Source organism: Nipponia nippon, unplaced genomic scaffold (assembly GCF_047370975.1).
Source record: "Nipponia nippon isolate SJK-2023a ecotype South Korea unplaced genomic scaffold, ASM4737097v1 scaffold_10, whole genome shotgun sequence".
NCBI classification, from domain to species: domain Eukaryota; kingdom Metazoa; phylum Chordata; class Aves; order Pelecaniformes; family Threskiornithidae; genus Nipponia; species Nipponia nippon.
Genome location: NW_028262291.1, coordinates 16,553,803 through 16,569,239, shown reverse-complemented (window position 1 = coordinate 16,569,239; position 15,437 = coordinate 16,553,803). Strand labels below are relative to the sequence as shown.

The 15,437-nt window shown below is 39.7% G+C and overlaps 1 protein-coding gene across 10 annotated transcripts in view; it reads left to right on the top strand.

The window, feature by feature from the left end:
- The first annotated feature begins 18 nt into the window (after nucleotides 1–18).
- HPS5 (HPS5 biogenesis of lysosomal organelles complex 2 subunit 2) overlaps nucleotides 19–15,437 on the top strand; it is a 21,612-nt gene continuing 6,193 nt past the window's right edge. Inside the window, exons 1-14 of one of the 10 annotated variants that reach the window (XM_087745679.1) lie at nucleotides 19–155; nucleotides 1,637–1,806; nucleotides 2,255–2,365; nucleotides 3,211–3,275; nucleotides 3,903–4,095; nucleotides 5,623–5,756; nucleotides 6,945–7,160; nucleotides 7,511–7,582; nucleotides 7,812–7,900; nucleotides 8,894–9,072; nucleotides 9,296–9,454; nucleotides 10,577–10,736; nucleotides 12,782–12,905; nucleotides 14,683–14,829. In XM_087745679.1, coding sequence (XP_087601805.1) covers nucleotides 1,699–1,806; nucleotides 2,255–2,365; nucleotides 3,211–3,275; nucleotides 3,903–4,095; nucleotides 5,623–5,756; nucleotides 6,945–7,160; nucleotides 7,511–7,582; nucleotides 7,812–7,900; nucleotides 8,894–9,072; nucleotides 9,296–9,454; nucleotides 10,577–10,736; nucleotides 12,782–12,905; nucleotides 14,683–14,829 — 1,757 coding nt within the window. In that variant the 5' untranslated portion in view covers nucleotides 19–155; nucleotides 1,637–1,698. The other 9 variants (XR_015701844.1, XR_015701845.1, XR_015701843.1 and 6 more) reach the window with 9 other exon arrangements.

Genomic DNA, 15,437 nt, shown 5'->3' with positions numbered 1-15,437 from the left:
GGCGTGACGCAGCACGGAGCGCCCGCACGCCCCCGCCCCTCCCGCGGGTCACGTGCGGCCCTGTTTGGGGGCGGTGCCGCGGAGCAGCGGCGGCGCCGGCGGCCGTTGGCGTGAGGCAGCGAGAGGCAGCGAGCGGCAGCGAGCGGGGGCCGCGGGTGAGCGGGGGGCCGGTGCCGTCCCCGCGATTTCCCCGTCCCTCTTCCCGGCCGGCGGCCCCTCCAGCGGCAGCTTCTGCTCTTGCAGCCGCCGCCCCGGGAGCGCTGGTGCGGGCGTTGCGTTCGGCGGCCCCCGGGGGCCCGGCCTGCGGGGCGGGGCGGGGCTGGGCCGGGCCAGCAGCGTCCCCTGCCCGCCTGCTTCCGCGGGGGGCTGTCTCCGAAGGAGTTGGGGGGGGTCTTCCGAGATTTTGGGATACTTTGCTTTACTGAGCGTGTCTGAAAGTCAGACGGGTCCGTAGGTCTTCTCTCAAGCTGGAGGCTGGCAAACGGGCAGCGCGTGTAGAGGTAGGTCAGGCGGCGGGAGCAGAGTTCCAAGGAAGGATTTAAAATCTCAGGCTGATTTTGCTTGACTGAGGTTATCTGCGACCTTCTTTACGACAGAGCGTGTAAAACAGGCGTTAGGGTGGCTTTCTGGACTGAATAATCCAGAACAAAACAGTCCTTTTTTAGTCATCAGGGATGTTCTAGTCTTGATCGCTGGGCTGGAGTCGTTCTCAAATCCCATAATTTAAGATTTTTAAGACTTTTTGAGAATTTTGAAGAAATAACTTTCAGCCTCTCTGGCTAAATGCGTATCTTCCCTTTTCCTAATGCCTGGTGAAAGTAAGCGTTCCCTTTTCTTGTAAGGAAATGAAAGGTTTCACTGTTTTGGGGAGGGGGACATTTAATATATGGGATTGCATACTAAACATTATTTAAAAATTTAAAGGCTTGAGTATGAAGCGTAACAAGTTTTTTGTAAGCAACATAGAAGTCTAAACTTTAAAAATTCCTCAACAAGAGATTCTTTTAAAGTGTGTGCTGTTTAGGAAAAATATATGAGGTTGCAGCTTCGATAACTATTTAATTCTTGGTTTTCAGTCTGTGTTACCTATTTCGTACGCTGGAAAGGAAGTGCTGTGGAAAGGATAGTTTATACATGTTTATGTGAAGTTGTATTAAAAATGCACAAGTGCAGGTAATTCTAAATTTGGTATCAGATGAGGATAATACTCCTTAAATTTAGTTTTGTGGGAGAAGATGATGTAGGCATAAAATGCCAATGCTAAATGTTTTCCTTGTGAAAATTAGTTTAAAGTTAAGGGTGCATGTTGCGGGGGGAAGTGCATTTTACCATAAAACAAGGCTTTTTCTGTAGGTAGACAAAACTTGTTTCACAGGTGGATGTAAATATGTCTTACAGTTACAATTTACATATTTCTAAGGTTAGTGTCTGATAGGTTAAGTTTTTTGAAATGAACTTCAACAAAAACTTCTCATAAACAAAGCAGTGGTCTAATTATGCAGCCCTTGGGCCTTTTTGGCAAACTGAAACCTGATGCTGTGTGAATGGGAAGACGTTCTGTGTTTCTTTAAACACAGAAAAACAGATGTTAATACTAAAAAGTGAACTAATCAAGAACTTACTATATTGTTGGCAGGTACAGCTAAAAGCTGAAGCTGTAACGCACCCATGAATGAGTAGTGCTAGTCTTGTACATCAATGGCCTCTGTGCCAGTAATTCCAGACTCTTACAACCATGTGTTGGCAGAGTTTGAATGTTTGGATCCATTGCTTTCTGCACTCAGGCTGGATTCTAGTCGTCTGAAGGTGAGTTTGTGGTGTTTGGGGTTTGTTTTGTTTTGTTTTGTTTGCTTGTTTTAATTAAAATAATGACCTTATTTGGTTTATTATGTGATTAACCCACAGGATTCATCTTGTTCTTGGGTGTGTGCATGCTAGCTTATGGGGGGGAACACTTTGGGAAGAAGTAGTAGTGAAGACAAAGGATACTATTACTCTCTGTGTGTGTTTTCTTAATGTAACTGTGGGGTAAATAATGCAGCCTTACACAGTTGCTGTCTTCTACCGTTTGCTCCAGTCGCAGAGAGTGCTATTCGAATATCTTTGACGACTGTGCTGCCAGTGTTTCAGGAGTGGTATACACAGCTGGCAAACAATGAAGCCTTTAAAAAATAACATAATAATGCAAGAAAAATATGCTGTTATTAGTAATTACTAGCAGCCATGTTGCGCATTATGATTTTTATTCCTTCAGTGCACGTGTATAGCTGTGTCGAAGAGATGGCTAGCTCTAGGCAGTTCAGGAGGAGGACTGAACCTTATACAGAAAGATGGTTGGAAGCAAAGACTCTTCCTCACTCATAAGGTAAGGGTAAAGAATTCTATAGAAAAATTTCCAGGGAAAGACAATGGGACTGGGAAGGAGACATTGTTTCAAGTTAATTTTTATTAAGAGTCAACAAGCATTTTCAGCTTGCCGAATTGTCCAAATAAGGTGAAGTTTTGGACTACTCCATTTAAAAAAGGCTGTGGTACTGGAGTGTATCCCCAGAGTGTGTGGTGTAATAGATTTAATGAGGTGTGAAAGAAATTACTTGAGAGGGTCAGACCTTTGTTTTTCAAATTCTTACTTTTAACAGCAGCAACCAAGTCACCTGAATATTTAAGAATTAGAAGAAAACTTTAAATATGAAACCAGAGCAACTCATGTGTAGATAACTACCAATGTTTGGATGTCCAAACTATGAACTACCTGGATAAGCAAAGAAAAGATAGGCTGGCTTGCTTTTGCTGAAAGAGGTCATGGAACAGGGATTGCTGTTTCTACAGCCAGATGCTGTTTCCTGGGAGCCACTGCTGCTCCCACCGTAACATGAATGCAGCCGTTTTTTTAAGGTTGAGCGCGTCTCGCTTAGTTCTGGCAAAACCACATCCATAGGTGCAAGGACAGGAGACTGATTTCTGTGTTTTCCAAATCAGAGAATGAACTGCAGTTGTTTCTCTTGATGCTGTCATGTTGTTGTTGGCTGCATCTTTTTAGAGTAAACTCAGTGTTTGCAAACAAAACTCAAACAAAGAAAAAAAACACCGACATGGCAACAAAGTGGTAGCAGCTGTTAACATTAATCTGATTTATATCTTAGAGATAAAAGTTGTGTAGTAGTAAAGGCAGTACAAGAACAACTTTTACCTGCACTTACTTGCTTTCAGGAAGGTGCCATTTCCCGGGTTGCCTGTTGTTTACATGATGAAGACTATGTTGCTGTTGCCACCAGGTGAGTGATGTACTTGCAAACCTAAATTCTAGATAAATATTTTTAAGTAGCTTCTAAGTTTCACACTTGGACGTCTGCTGAGAACTTGGAGGTGGGCAGGGAATTAACTGGTCGAGGCCCATGTGGAATAATTCCCTGCACAGACAGTTTGCTTAACTTTTTTTTCTGGAATAATTGTTCCAGAATAAGTATTATTTCTGTAACAGAACATCTGTGGGAGAGCTAATACATGTGAAGTTGTTATGATAAATGTCTCCCTGAGACCTTTCAGCACCAACAGAAATATCTTCATTAACTTGGCAGAGTGAGATTGGTAGTTAATGCCACTTACATTGTTTAAAATCCATTTAAATGCTTATTTTTCCACATCCTCACTGGCAGTGCCGGTAAATGTGAGAGTAGCCTTTCAAAGCTGCTGACACATTGTAGTGCAAGGAAGGACACTTATTCTCCTTCAGAATTAAGAATGTGACACTTCTTGAAAGCATGCAGCCTCGAACACAGCCAGCTCTGAGATGTACTACTTTGCTTAGATTTTTCTGTTTCTTTGGAATAATGCATCTTTATCAATGATAAAACATTAGAAGACTTATTTTCAAATTGTATTTTCTTTTTTAATTGTTGTAGCCAAGGTCTTGTAGTAGTCTGGGAGCTGAATCAGGAACGTCGTGGGAAGCCAGAACGGATTTATGTTTCCTCTGAGCATAAGGGCAGAAAAGTCACAGCTCTATGTTGGGATAGAGCTGCCCTTCGTGTTTTTGTGGGAGATCATGTGGGAAAAGTATCAGCCATCAAGATTAACACGTCAAAACAAGGGAAGGTAAAATGTCACATACTTTGTTTGAGATGAAGAGGTTCCCAGGGGATGATGTGTGGAATCTTTTTGTTTATTTTAGTAACGTAGAACAGAGGAAGCTTGTCAGCTGATGAAGTTCTGGTATCTTTGACTGATGGGATGAAGAACCAGTCTCTTGAGACAACAGTAGAAATCCTAACCCGTGAACTTCCCCCACCCCCTCTTTTAGCTGTTTTAGTAATGCAACATAAAAATGCTTTCAAATGGACAGAATTAAAAACTGGCCAAGCTTCTTCCTCTTGGAATTTACATGTATCCAAGCCCAGGGACTTGGTGTTTCTGAGCCTGTTGGATTTCTTGGACTCCAGCTACAGGTTCAGCTGTGCATTTTAGTCCTCAGCTCAGCTGTTGGTCTGAGAAAGGGCAACACCAGACTCTGATTTTCCTTGGCTCTGTCTGGATACTCTTATTCTGAAAGATGTGGATTAGTTAAAATAAATGGTAGGTGGACATCAAGCTTACATCCGTTACATTTTGTGCAAAGGGCACACAAATTAATGATACTAGCCCTTGAGTGTTCTTTAAGTTTTACCATTACTAGGTCCTTTCCTTCTCCTTTTCGTCTGTAAGAAGGAGCACGACCTGGAAGTAGGTGTGTTCCTCCAGGTCCTTTCTAGCCCTCATGAAAGATTGTAAAGGAAAATTGACTTAAAAGTAGGAAGACTATTGCATTTAAAGAAAGAGCAAAAAAAATTTAACTGTGGAAAGAGAGAGAAAAGGAGAGGAAAGAAGGGCAAGGCCCATGGAATATGTGTCTGCTTCTGCCTGTTAAAGGAATTGGACTGTTGAATCTCTCATGTAATGCACTTTGTTTGAAGTAGGGAATTGACGCATTCCTAACAAAACAGCTTTAAGCTGTCAAAAATGGTGACCGTCTGCTAGAAAATTTGAGTGGAGTTCCCAGTAGTTTCTTATGAATGAGAAGTCTGTGACTTTGTTCTGCCACCCATGCAAACTGAGACACTTGTATAATAAATAGTATTTGGGTAATTTGCTGCAGGGCAATAGGGAAAGTGAGTTTATGTAAACCACCTAACTCCAATGGAAGTTGTTTTTTTTTTTTTTTTTTTGTATCAAGTAATCCCTCAGGTCTGTCTCCATAAAACTGTTTGCTGGCTGAAAGTACCTGTGGCAGACAATTGACAAGAGCACAAAGCTTACAAGAACAAGAATAACAACCCTTCTTAATGTTACAAAAACCACGCTCTTTATAAAGAAATGGGAGGATGCTACAGGGATGTGATTTTTTTTTTTTCCCTTAAACCTTCAATAATAGTTTTGGGAAAAGGAAGATTTAGATTTTTATGCCTCTAAGCTTTGAATCCTTGTTTTGTAAGGGAGAGAGAAAAAAGGAGCTGCTTTGTCTTATGCTGTTTATTCATAGCAACATGAGGCTTTGCTGAATATTGTGATTTTAACTTAATGGAATAGTCTTTACTTTGAACTGAGGACCTGTATGTTTTCTTTCTTTTTTTTTCTTTTTAACTGTAGGCTGCTGCTACTTTTGTGATGTTTCCTGTTCAGATTATAACCACTGTAGATTCTCGGGTTGTTCAGCTTGATTATTTGGATGGAAGACTGCTTATATCTTCACTTACACGCACTTATTTGTGTGATACTGAGAGGCAAGTTATGTTTTACTTGTAAAATATTTGACTTTACAGAGTCACAGAGATTCTGAAGTGACCTCTGGAAGATCATCTAGTCCAATTTTCCTGCTCAAAGCAGAGTCGGGTAAAGTAGATTGTGCAGGAATGTGTCCAGTTAGGTTTTGAGTATCTCCAAGGATGCAGACTCCACAAGCTCTCTGGGCAACCTTTTCCAGTGGTTCACCACCCTCACAATAACAGAGCTTTTTCTTATGTTGAAATGGAATTTCCTGTATTTCGATTTGTGCCCATTCCCTCTTGTCCTTTCACTGGTCACCACTGAGAGTAGTCTGGCTCTGTCGTCTTTACTCCATCATCAGGTATTTATATACATGGCATCAGGTGAGTTCCACCCTGAGCCTTGTCTGTTCCAGGCTGAACAGCCCAGCTCTCTCAGCTTCTTCTTATAAGACAGGTGCTGCAATCCCTTAGTCCTCTTTGTGGCCTGTCGCTGGACTTGCTCCAGTATGTCCATGTCTCTCTTGTACTGGGGAGCCCAGAACTGGACCCAGCTCGTGGTCAGCTGGGTTCACCAGCGCCCCCAGGCCCTTCTCTACAAAGCTGCTTTTCAGCCAGTTGGCCTGTCCTGGAGCCTGGGGTTATTCCTCCCCAAGTGCAAGACTTTGTGTTTCTCCATGCCTGTTTATCTAGCCCACGCTTTCTCGGTTTGTCTGTGAAGATGTTAGGAGGGGCTGTGTCAAAAGCCTTACTGAAGTCAAGATACACAGTAGCCACTGCTCTCCTCTCATCTCTCAAGCCAGTCATTCTGTTGTAGAGGGCTATAAACATGATTTCCCCTTTGTAAATCCATGCCGACTGTTCGTAATCACTGTCTTATCTTTCATGTGATTGGAAACGATTTCTGGGATCATTTGCACCATCACCAGGTTGACCGACTGGTTTTCCTGGAGGAAAAAAAACAAAAACAACAACAACAACAAAAAAACACAACCCCCCACACACCTTAATGATCTGAGAATAAATGTTTCTGACCCTGTCTTTTGTAAACTTTATGCAAGCTTTATTGTATTCATTACAGATTTTTTTTAAGTACCAAAACCAATTCAGCAAGTAGGATTTAGTATTTTTATTCTTCAAGAACAACATAAAATTAATTAGAACCTTTATTAATGCTGCCTTAACAAGTATTGTTTTTTCCACTAGAGAGAAGTTCTGGAAAATTGGTAACAAAGAGAGAGATGGAGAATTTGGAGCATGTTTCTTCCCTGTTGGAAAAAACAGTGGGAATCAGCAGCCATTAATATATTGTGCTCGACCTGGCTCAAGGATGTGGGAGGTGAACTTTGATGGTGAAGTGCAAAGCACACATCAGTTCAAGCAGCTGCTCTCATCGCCGCCTCTCCCTGTTGTTACCCTCAGGTAGGAGCATGAGTGTTATCGGTGATAAACTTGCTTGGGACTTCTAGACTAACTGAAAAGAACTGCCTTAATACGGAGAAGATTAAATAACCTCCTAGGGCAGTCAAGCATTAATCTTAGCTGTCATCTTAATACGTTCTCCTCTAATAACAGAAACCAGTATCTGAGCTATCAAAAATGCCAAAGCCTTGATTCTGCAGGTATGTCTGTGTGACTACTGCAATGAATGCTGCTGTCATAAGACTATGTTTATTTAATCCAGCCTTGTATTTCCAGGATTAAGAATATTATATTAAGGAAGTGGTATTGTTGTAGTTATGCTTGTAACAGATACTAATTTTACTTTACAGGCTGGATCCTCGTTATACTAGTTCCAGCTGCTCTCCACAATCTTTATCTTTCCCCAAGCTATTGTATTTGACGTGAGTATTTGTCAGCATAGCTTCCTCTTAAAGTAGACTTAAAAATAAAAAAGTTGTATATTCTCCTAACTTATATTATCAACTTTATCTTTTTGCATAAGAATTTTCCATGTATCATGCTAAACAGCTCATTTCTCACTTGCTGTACTTAAGCCAGTGCCATTCCTGCATATTTCACAGTGACTACCACAATTAACTGTTGCACCGTTAACGTCTGCTTTACTTGCAGTGAGCACTGTGTGATGACCTGGACAGAAAGAGGCATTTATATTTTTCTTCCCCAAAGTGTTCAAGTCTTACTCTGGAGTGAAGTAAAAGGTAAACTAAGAATCTTCGCTTTTTAGTATTGTCTGTTATGTTTGTCACTTCTGAAGTCCTTGCCTAACATGGAGCCTTTTCAAGCTCAATTTCTGCAGCTGGATTGCAGAACATTGATCAGAAAACTGTTTTTCCGTGTCGTCTGTCAGGTGTAGCCTTGAATGTTAACCCTCGCCCCGCCTCCTCCAGCCAACCCCTCCTTCCATACTTCTGAAAACAGGCTTGAGAAACAAAATGTGGTGTAGAGTGAATCTTAAAATACAGTAATCAAATAGTGAGACGTAATAACCTGCAGTATCCTTTCCTCATTTCTGTTTATTTGGGTTTGTTGTCAGGTGTTCCGTGAAGGATAATCTGGCAGCTGAAAGATTCAAACCTGTTTTTTCTAACACCTGTCTAAATTGGAGCCAGGGAATGTACTTATTTGGCAGAAGACAAATGTTTTTGTTTGTATGGTTTTAGGCATAATCCTAGAACGGTTAGTCATTGTCAGTCCGTCTTTTCCTTCCCCTTCTCTCCCTGCTCTTTTTGATGTTAAGTTTCCAATGCCTTTGTCATAGAGTGTTTGCATATAGCATAACTATTTCATTTGAAAACTGCTGAAAGGTCAAAGTGTTTTTCTACTAGCAAATGTTTTCCTTCTGTTTCAAAGCTAACAATGATGTATTTCTTATCTTTATCAGTCTTTAGTTTTTCATTCCCCTTTAGAGGAAAAGGAAACTTTTCAGTAACTTTAGTGTACTTTCTGAATTCTTTCTGGAAGTGCAACTCTGGAAAGTTTTGATACTTTAACTGCACTTTATAGTTGTTAGATGCTAGCTTAGCACTCTTCAGTGTTTGTTTTCCCCCTGCCACTTGTGCTACAGTGTATTACGCTTTTGCACACGTTTGCAGTCAGATGGGAAATATGTTTTCACCTTCTTTCAGGAGCAGAAAGGAACGTTGACTAACGATTTCAGTCCTTTAGATATTTCTGTGCATCTGGTTTTGCAGATATTCAGGATATTGCAGTTTACAAAAGTGAGTTGTTCTGTCTGCATACAAATGGAAAGGTCGTGCACCTCTCCCTTCTGCTGGTAGACCGCTGCATAGAGCGTCTGATAAGAAGAGGGTTCTGGACGCTTGCTGCCAGGGTCTGTTGTCTCTTCCAAAATTCAATCATTTCTTGCAGAGTAAGTAAATACCTCTTTGTAAATGTGCAATGCAATTTCACTCTGTTTCCTGTCCCCCTCTTCCATTAAGTTCTGTAGGTTTCTGAGTTTCATGGTTTTGGAGTTTTTAAAAAGTCTTCTAAACATTATAGTTCTAAGATGAAAATTAGCCTGCATATGTGGTACCTTTTGCATTTCACATGTGCATTAGAAATAATGTTTCTGTTTCACTGTGTACTTTTAGGCAAGGAAGAACTTGCCTCTAGACAAGCTGGAGCACTTGAAGTCTCAGCTGGATGCCTCAACCCAGCAAGATCTCATTATGCAGCTGGAAGAACTAATTTTAAAGTTGGAACCTCTAGATTCTGCGTGCAGCAGTAGAAGGAGCAGTATTTCATCTCATGTAAGTGTATTGGTAGTGCCAAAATTGTTATCTGCAGATTTTATCTTTATGGCTTAAAGTCACCTTGTTGCTCACTTTGAATATGAGGTTCTCATTTTTACCATGTCTACTATAGCTGGTAATGCTACTTTCTAAAATTAGGTGGGGTAGAGAGGTATGAAATAGTACTACTTACGTTCTTTAAACTTTTAGGCCTCTGCCTTTTTTCCATATTATTTTGTGGCTAATGGTTGAGATGTGGACAAAGATTGATACGAAGAATACTTTCTCCACAGCTGAGTTTAGTGTCTTAACATGCTTCAGTAACAGTCATCTTAATTGTAACTGGAGTTTTATGTGGTGAAAACTGAATGTCCGAATGCTCAGAACTATTCTAACCCTATTTAAAAAATTGTCTCGCTCTATGAAGCTTAAGCAGAAAGCTCTAAGGAAAAAAAATCAAAGCGTATTTCTAAGATTCTTTTACACATACAGTGCTCAGTATTGTCTTGGCTTCCCAGCAGCTTTTCAGGAAAGGGGAAATATTTCATAGTTAATACAATATCAGTTGCTGGTTTCACTCTAACAATGTTTAAAAAATAAAGTTTAAAAAACAAAGTAATGTAAATTCCATCTTGATGTGGTATATAAGTTTTTTTTTCATTAGCAGATGGGAAAGTAAACTACATAGACTGACCATGAGCAAAAGAATGCATGTGTGTCCTGGAACTAAGCGGTTTTGCAGGGTCCGTAATTGTTCTAGCTGGGTATGGTTAAGCAGCAAAAAGAATACGGACTCTTGGGTACACAGGTACAGAGGGGTGAATTGGCAGTCTTGGATGCAGGGCTAAAGCAGAGGTGTTTTTTGTCTTGTACTAAGTACACCAGTTGTTCTGCAGGCTGCTTTCCTAAAAGCAATTGCAGCATATACATCTTTATAAAGTCACTGGAGCGCATGCTTATTGGCGTGTGTGTACTTTTCCATTCTGGATATGTCAAAAATATCCTGTTACACAGGGCTTTTCCAGACAGTGAATTATGAAGTGCAGTGAGGTTATTTGTCTGGGTATGGTTGTTTGAGTTCATTGCAGGAAGTTTAACAAGGAAGTACAACTCGCACATCTAACTCCTCTCCTTTGACAGGAAAGCTTCAGTGTCCTAGACTCGGGGATATATCGTGTTATCAGTCGAAGAGGCAGTCAGTCAGATGAAGATTCATGTTCTCTCCACAGTCAAACATTCTCAGAAGATGAGAGACTTAAAGAATTTCCTGCACACCAGGAAGATGAGCAAGTAGAACTTGGTAATATTTCTTAACGAAAGTATGTTATTCAGATGACGTTTTTATTTATTCTATGAGAATTTGATTGGGTTGGCTCTGTGTTCTTCTTTTCTACTATCAAGCTATCCATGATTAAATCCTCTAATTTGATCAATGGGAATACAGTCACCCCACCTTCCAGTCAAAGTCCTTAGAACATTGGGGTGAAATGCTGGCTCCACAGAAATCCGAGCTTAAAAACAAACACAACCCAGAGAAACAAAATAAAAGGTCCAGAGGGCTTTTACCAAGCTAGGACTTCACTCAAATTTCCGCCCCCCTTTCTCTCTGTGCAATTCAGCATTAATGCTGAGATTCTCTCAGCTGACTGTGCCAGTGTTAATTGAGCTTCAAATGAGATTTGTTTGCTGATGCTATCCTTCCAGTAATATCAGTTCCAGGAAAGAATTTCTTAGTCTTGGCTCTGGCTTTATATTTCTTGAGTAGGTTAATGGTAAGTGTTCTTAACTTTTTTGCAGGGTTTCATTTGTAAAGGGAATCATCTCTTACATGTGTATACATTAGCATAGGGATGATAGAATTGTTATTAGCTAACATTTTGACCATGCAGGGAGGTTTTTTCATTTCCTAACAGTATCTGTCACTGGGCAAAAGCTAGAGTGAGACAATGTGAGTGGGATTGGGAGGGGATGCAGAAACCCAGGATGAAGAGGAGCTGACTTAGTTCCAGGTATGGTAGAGAGGCTTTCTAATATGAAAAGCTGCTCTTCAGCTTTTGCAGAGAGTAGATGCTAGTTGAGGATGGAGAGAATTTGGGTGCTTTGCTTGGGGAAAACCACAATGGGGAAAGAGAGTATAGGAATTAACATTTACTCCCCTACTTGTCAGTAGTGTTATCCTGCTGACAAAGCTACCTGCTGTTTGTAGCACTTAGGTTTACATTTGCCTCTTTACCTACATCACCATAAAAACAACAGGTGGGAAAACTTGGAAGGAAGTGTGTCATTTCTGATACTGAAACTCTAAAATGAAGGGATGTAGTTTTTGAATGTCAGAAAATAGAAAAGTTCTATGTGTTCAACAAAAGAGAACAAATTTTCTGATTATTTCAAAGTAGAGAAGTTCTAGATGCTTCTTGAAGCATGTGTACTTCATTTGGTATTTAAGAGAAATGGACTTAGTGTCTCCCAGCTCATATTTACGTAAGATGTCATAAGTTTTTGGGTTTCTAATCTGCATAATGAACAAAACCAGCCTTATTTACAAGCAATCTTAACATCAGTTGTGACCTTTAGGCACAATCTAGAGAGACTGTGGATTGTGATAGAAATTCTGTAACAACATGGCATCTTTTCCTCTCAACAGTGCAGATAGTGCTGACTGTTGCAAAATGCAGTGTCATCCTTACTTAAAAGGATCCTTTTTTTTCTTATTTATATCACTTAAAGATACAGTGCATGTTTGTACCAGGAAGTGATTAATCAAAACACACTGTAGATACTGTTAGGGATGTAAGAGTGAAAAGGAAATAGTGATTCTGTATTTCCTGTGATTCTTATCAAAAGCCAGAGAGCTATGGGTTCAATTATATTTTGAAGTCCATTCAAATCAAAGGGTGATTTATACCTTAACCATAGCTTATGCGTCTCTGTATGTTCATATGTGATTTAGGTTTTGGGAAATCATGCAACGTGAATTAATGTATGCCACAATACTTAATTTTCCTAGATGTTTAAGTAACTGCCACAAAATCAAGATTTTGTCCCCTCAGTGGACTGTAAGTCTACTTGTAGAAGATAGTTTTCATACAGTTGTTGACCATCATTTGCCTTATTATAAAGGCAAAAGACTATTAGCAAAGCAGACCTACCAGGTTCAAAGTCAGTAATAAAGTGGCCCTTGAAACCAAATAGCACTTTTCTGGCTCCCCACATTCTTGAATATTAAGTATGAAAATATCCCATGCAGATTGTCCATTAATGAATTAGTGACTTTCAGTTTGTTTCACTGTTCCATTTTTGCCAGGCCACTGTTTCATGACTCTTTATTTCAATTCCATTTGTTAGACAATGTATCTCATGCATCTGTGACGGTTGAGGCTGACCGGAATGAGACATTTCTCCCATTCAGTATTCCTTTGTCATTTCGTTCCCCATCTCCTCTCGTCTCTCTCCAAGCTGTCAAAGAAAGGTAAAACTTGCAGCAGGGTCACTCATCCATTACATCTTTCCCTTTTCTGTCCTCTGAATTTGTAGCATTGTCTGGTTTAGTTCATACTCTGTTCTGCAAAAATGTAACATCTGAACTGAAACACTGGAGATGCAGTCAAGTTTGCTAGACAATTTAAAGTTTCCATCTTGACTCTAATGAAGATATGAAGAGCTGCTGTTAACTTCAGTAGAGCCAAGATTTCAACCTCTGTTTTTAAATGGCTAAGAATGTTTAAATGTCTAAGAATGTTTAACATTACCCTATAAGCTGTAGTTTTGGTTTGTATTCAAAGCAAACTTACTGAATATTGTTTTGGGGTTTTGCTTTTCTGGTACTTAGATTTATGAAGAATGAGTGAAGGCTTCCTGTGTTGCTTGGGGACAAAACATTAAAATATTCAAGGCATGCTAGATATTGCTAAAACATATTTGCAAAGTATACCGCGTGGTCTACCATCTCCCCGCACACACCTTTCAGTGAATCTAATTAATTCTCCAAGTGTTTATGGAATAATGATAGCTTATACCTGGTGCAAGGAAATATGGTAGCGTCCATTTTATGCAGAAATCAACTTGCTATTTTAAAACTTGCTTTAAAAACCGGGGGGGGACACAAATATAAAGGAGATGGTGTTAAATACATAACTTAAAAATTTGAAAAAAATGTTGTATGTTAGTTTCTTAGCTAAAATGTTGCTGGCCCATAATGATGGTCTGAAAAATTGTGTAGCCCTCCCTTGATCATTTAGGTATGTGACTTATGTCCTGCAACAAAGAATTGTAGCTGATACCAATAGTGTGAGGATCTCAGAATAGCCTTCCGAAGTACATGCAATGGTTTGAATTCTTTCTAAACCGTAAACAGTTTTTAGGACTTCACTAGTAATAAGTGTTCCTACTAATAATGACAGTAGTATTCACTATATTCAATTTATAATTAAATAAAATACTATCATATTTTAAAAGTTTACCTTTAATCCATCTGTACATTAAAGTCCAATTGTTTTGCTACATATGAATCCTTTCTTCTGCAGCAACCTTCAACTTTTGCTATACCTTAGTATAGTAAACGATGCCATATTCTCTGGCGAGCAAGTAAAAGGGCTGCTTTTTTCTTTTGTCTCGATGCTCTTAAACTAGTTCTTGGCCAGAAAGCAAGCAGCTGATTTTTCTCTTCAACTCTTGATGACATAGTTCTCTTCATGGCAGTAGTAGAAATAATTGGGTTTTGGTATGTTCACTGGGCCTTCTCTTGAATAAAGTATCTCAAGGGACAGGGACTGATGATGTGAAAAGGACGTTTTTAGTGAGCTTTGTAATCTGAAGAATTAATTTGGAGTATTGTAAAACTGTTTCTTACCACCAAGAGGGACATAATTTCCTAATGATGCTTTCTGTTTATAAGCTTTAAAATGCAATGTAGCCAATCTGCATTTATTTGCATACAAATATATGTGAAAATCTAAGCGCTAATGTTAGTATGTGATCCTGTTTCTCCAGCAGCAAAAACCCCAAGTCTTTAAATACTTCAGGTTTTTATTTATTTTGTGCTGGAAGTATGGACCATGACTGAAGTATGAATTTTAAGCAGCAGCTTAGTGAATTTTGTTCTCGTTGCTCATCGCTGCTCTCATCCTTTTCTCAAGAGTTCTTCAGATTATAAAGTTTTCTGAAATCATGGTTTGAATGGAAAGAGAGTGCTTGATTTGTTTGGTTTTGAACTTCGAATTTTAAATGTTTGAATTTCTGACTCCTAGTGTTTCCAGCTTTGTACGCAAAACTACTGAAAAGATTGGCACGCTTCATATAAGTCCTGATACTAGAGGGAGGCAAGAAGCAAAAGATGACGAGCAGCTGCAGGAGTTGACTGTTGATCTGGTAGCATCTCCCCAGGAAGAGAAAGAGTGAGTGCAAAATCACGTTTTCTTAGTAATTGCGTTTGCTGGCGATTCTGAGGACAGCAACCTAAAGGAAAAACTACTGTTTCAAGTAGAATGGCGAGCTCAGTGTGTTAGGTTTTTCCAGCTCCTTTCATTACTATGGTGGGTTTCACTGGTTCTCCCTGACTCCTTTCCTAGAAGCTAATTAGGCAATGGAGACTCCTGGGTGGTGGAGCATGCGGTCTCCGCAGTGCTGTAATAATTGAAGAGCAAGAACGTAGTGTATTACACTACATGAGAATTGCTGATCTGTGATGCTCGTTATAGTTATGGACATGAGTCCCAACGGTTCATTTCCTGTCCTTTCTGAGTGGGTAGTAAACACTTCTATCTGCCTAAAAACTTTTTTTTTTTTTTTTTTTTTAAATAATGGTAGCTATGAAACATTGAATTTCTTTAACAGTTGCCCAATTAATACAGACTGAAGTTATTTTCATATTCCAATGATTTGCTAACTTACCATTTTGGACTAACTTTCACATAGTGGCACGATACTGATCTTTATTCAGTACCTTCAAAAATCTGCTGTAGTTGGAGGAGAAGCCATTATAGAAGGGCACAAAAATAGTATT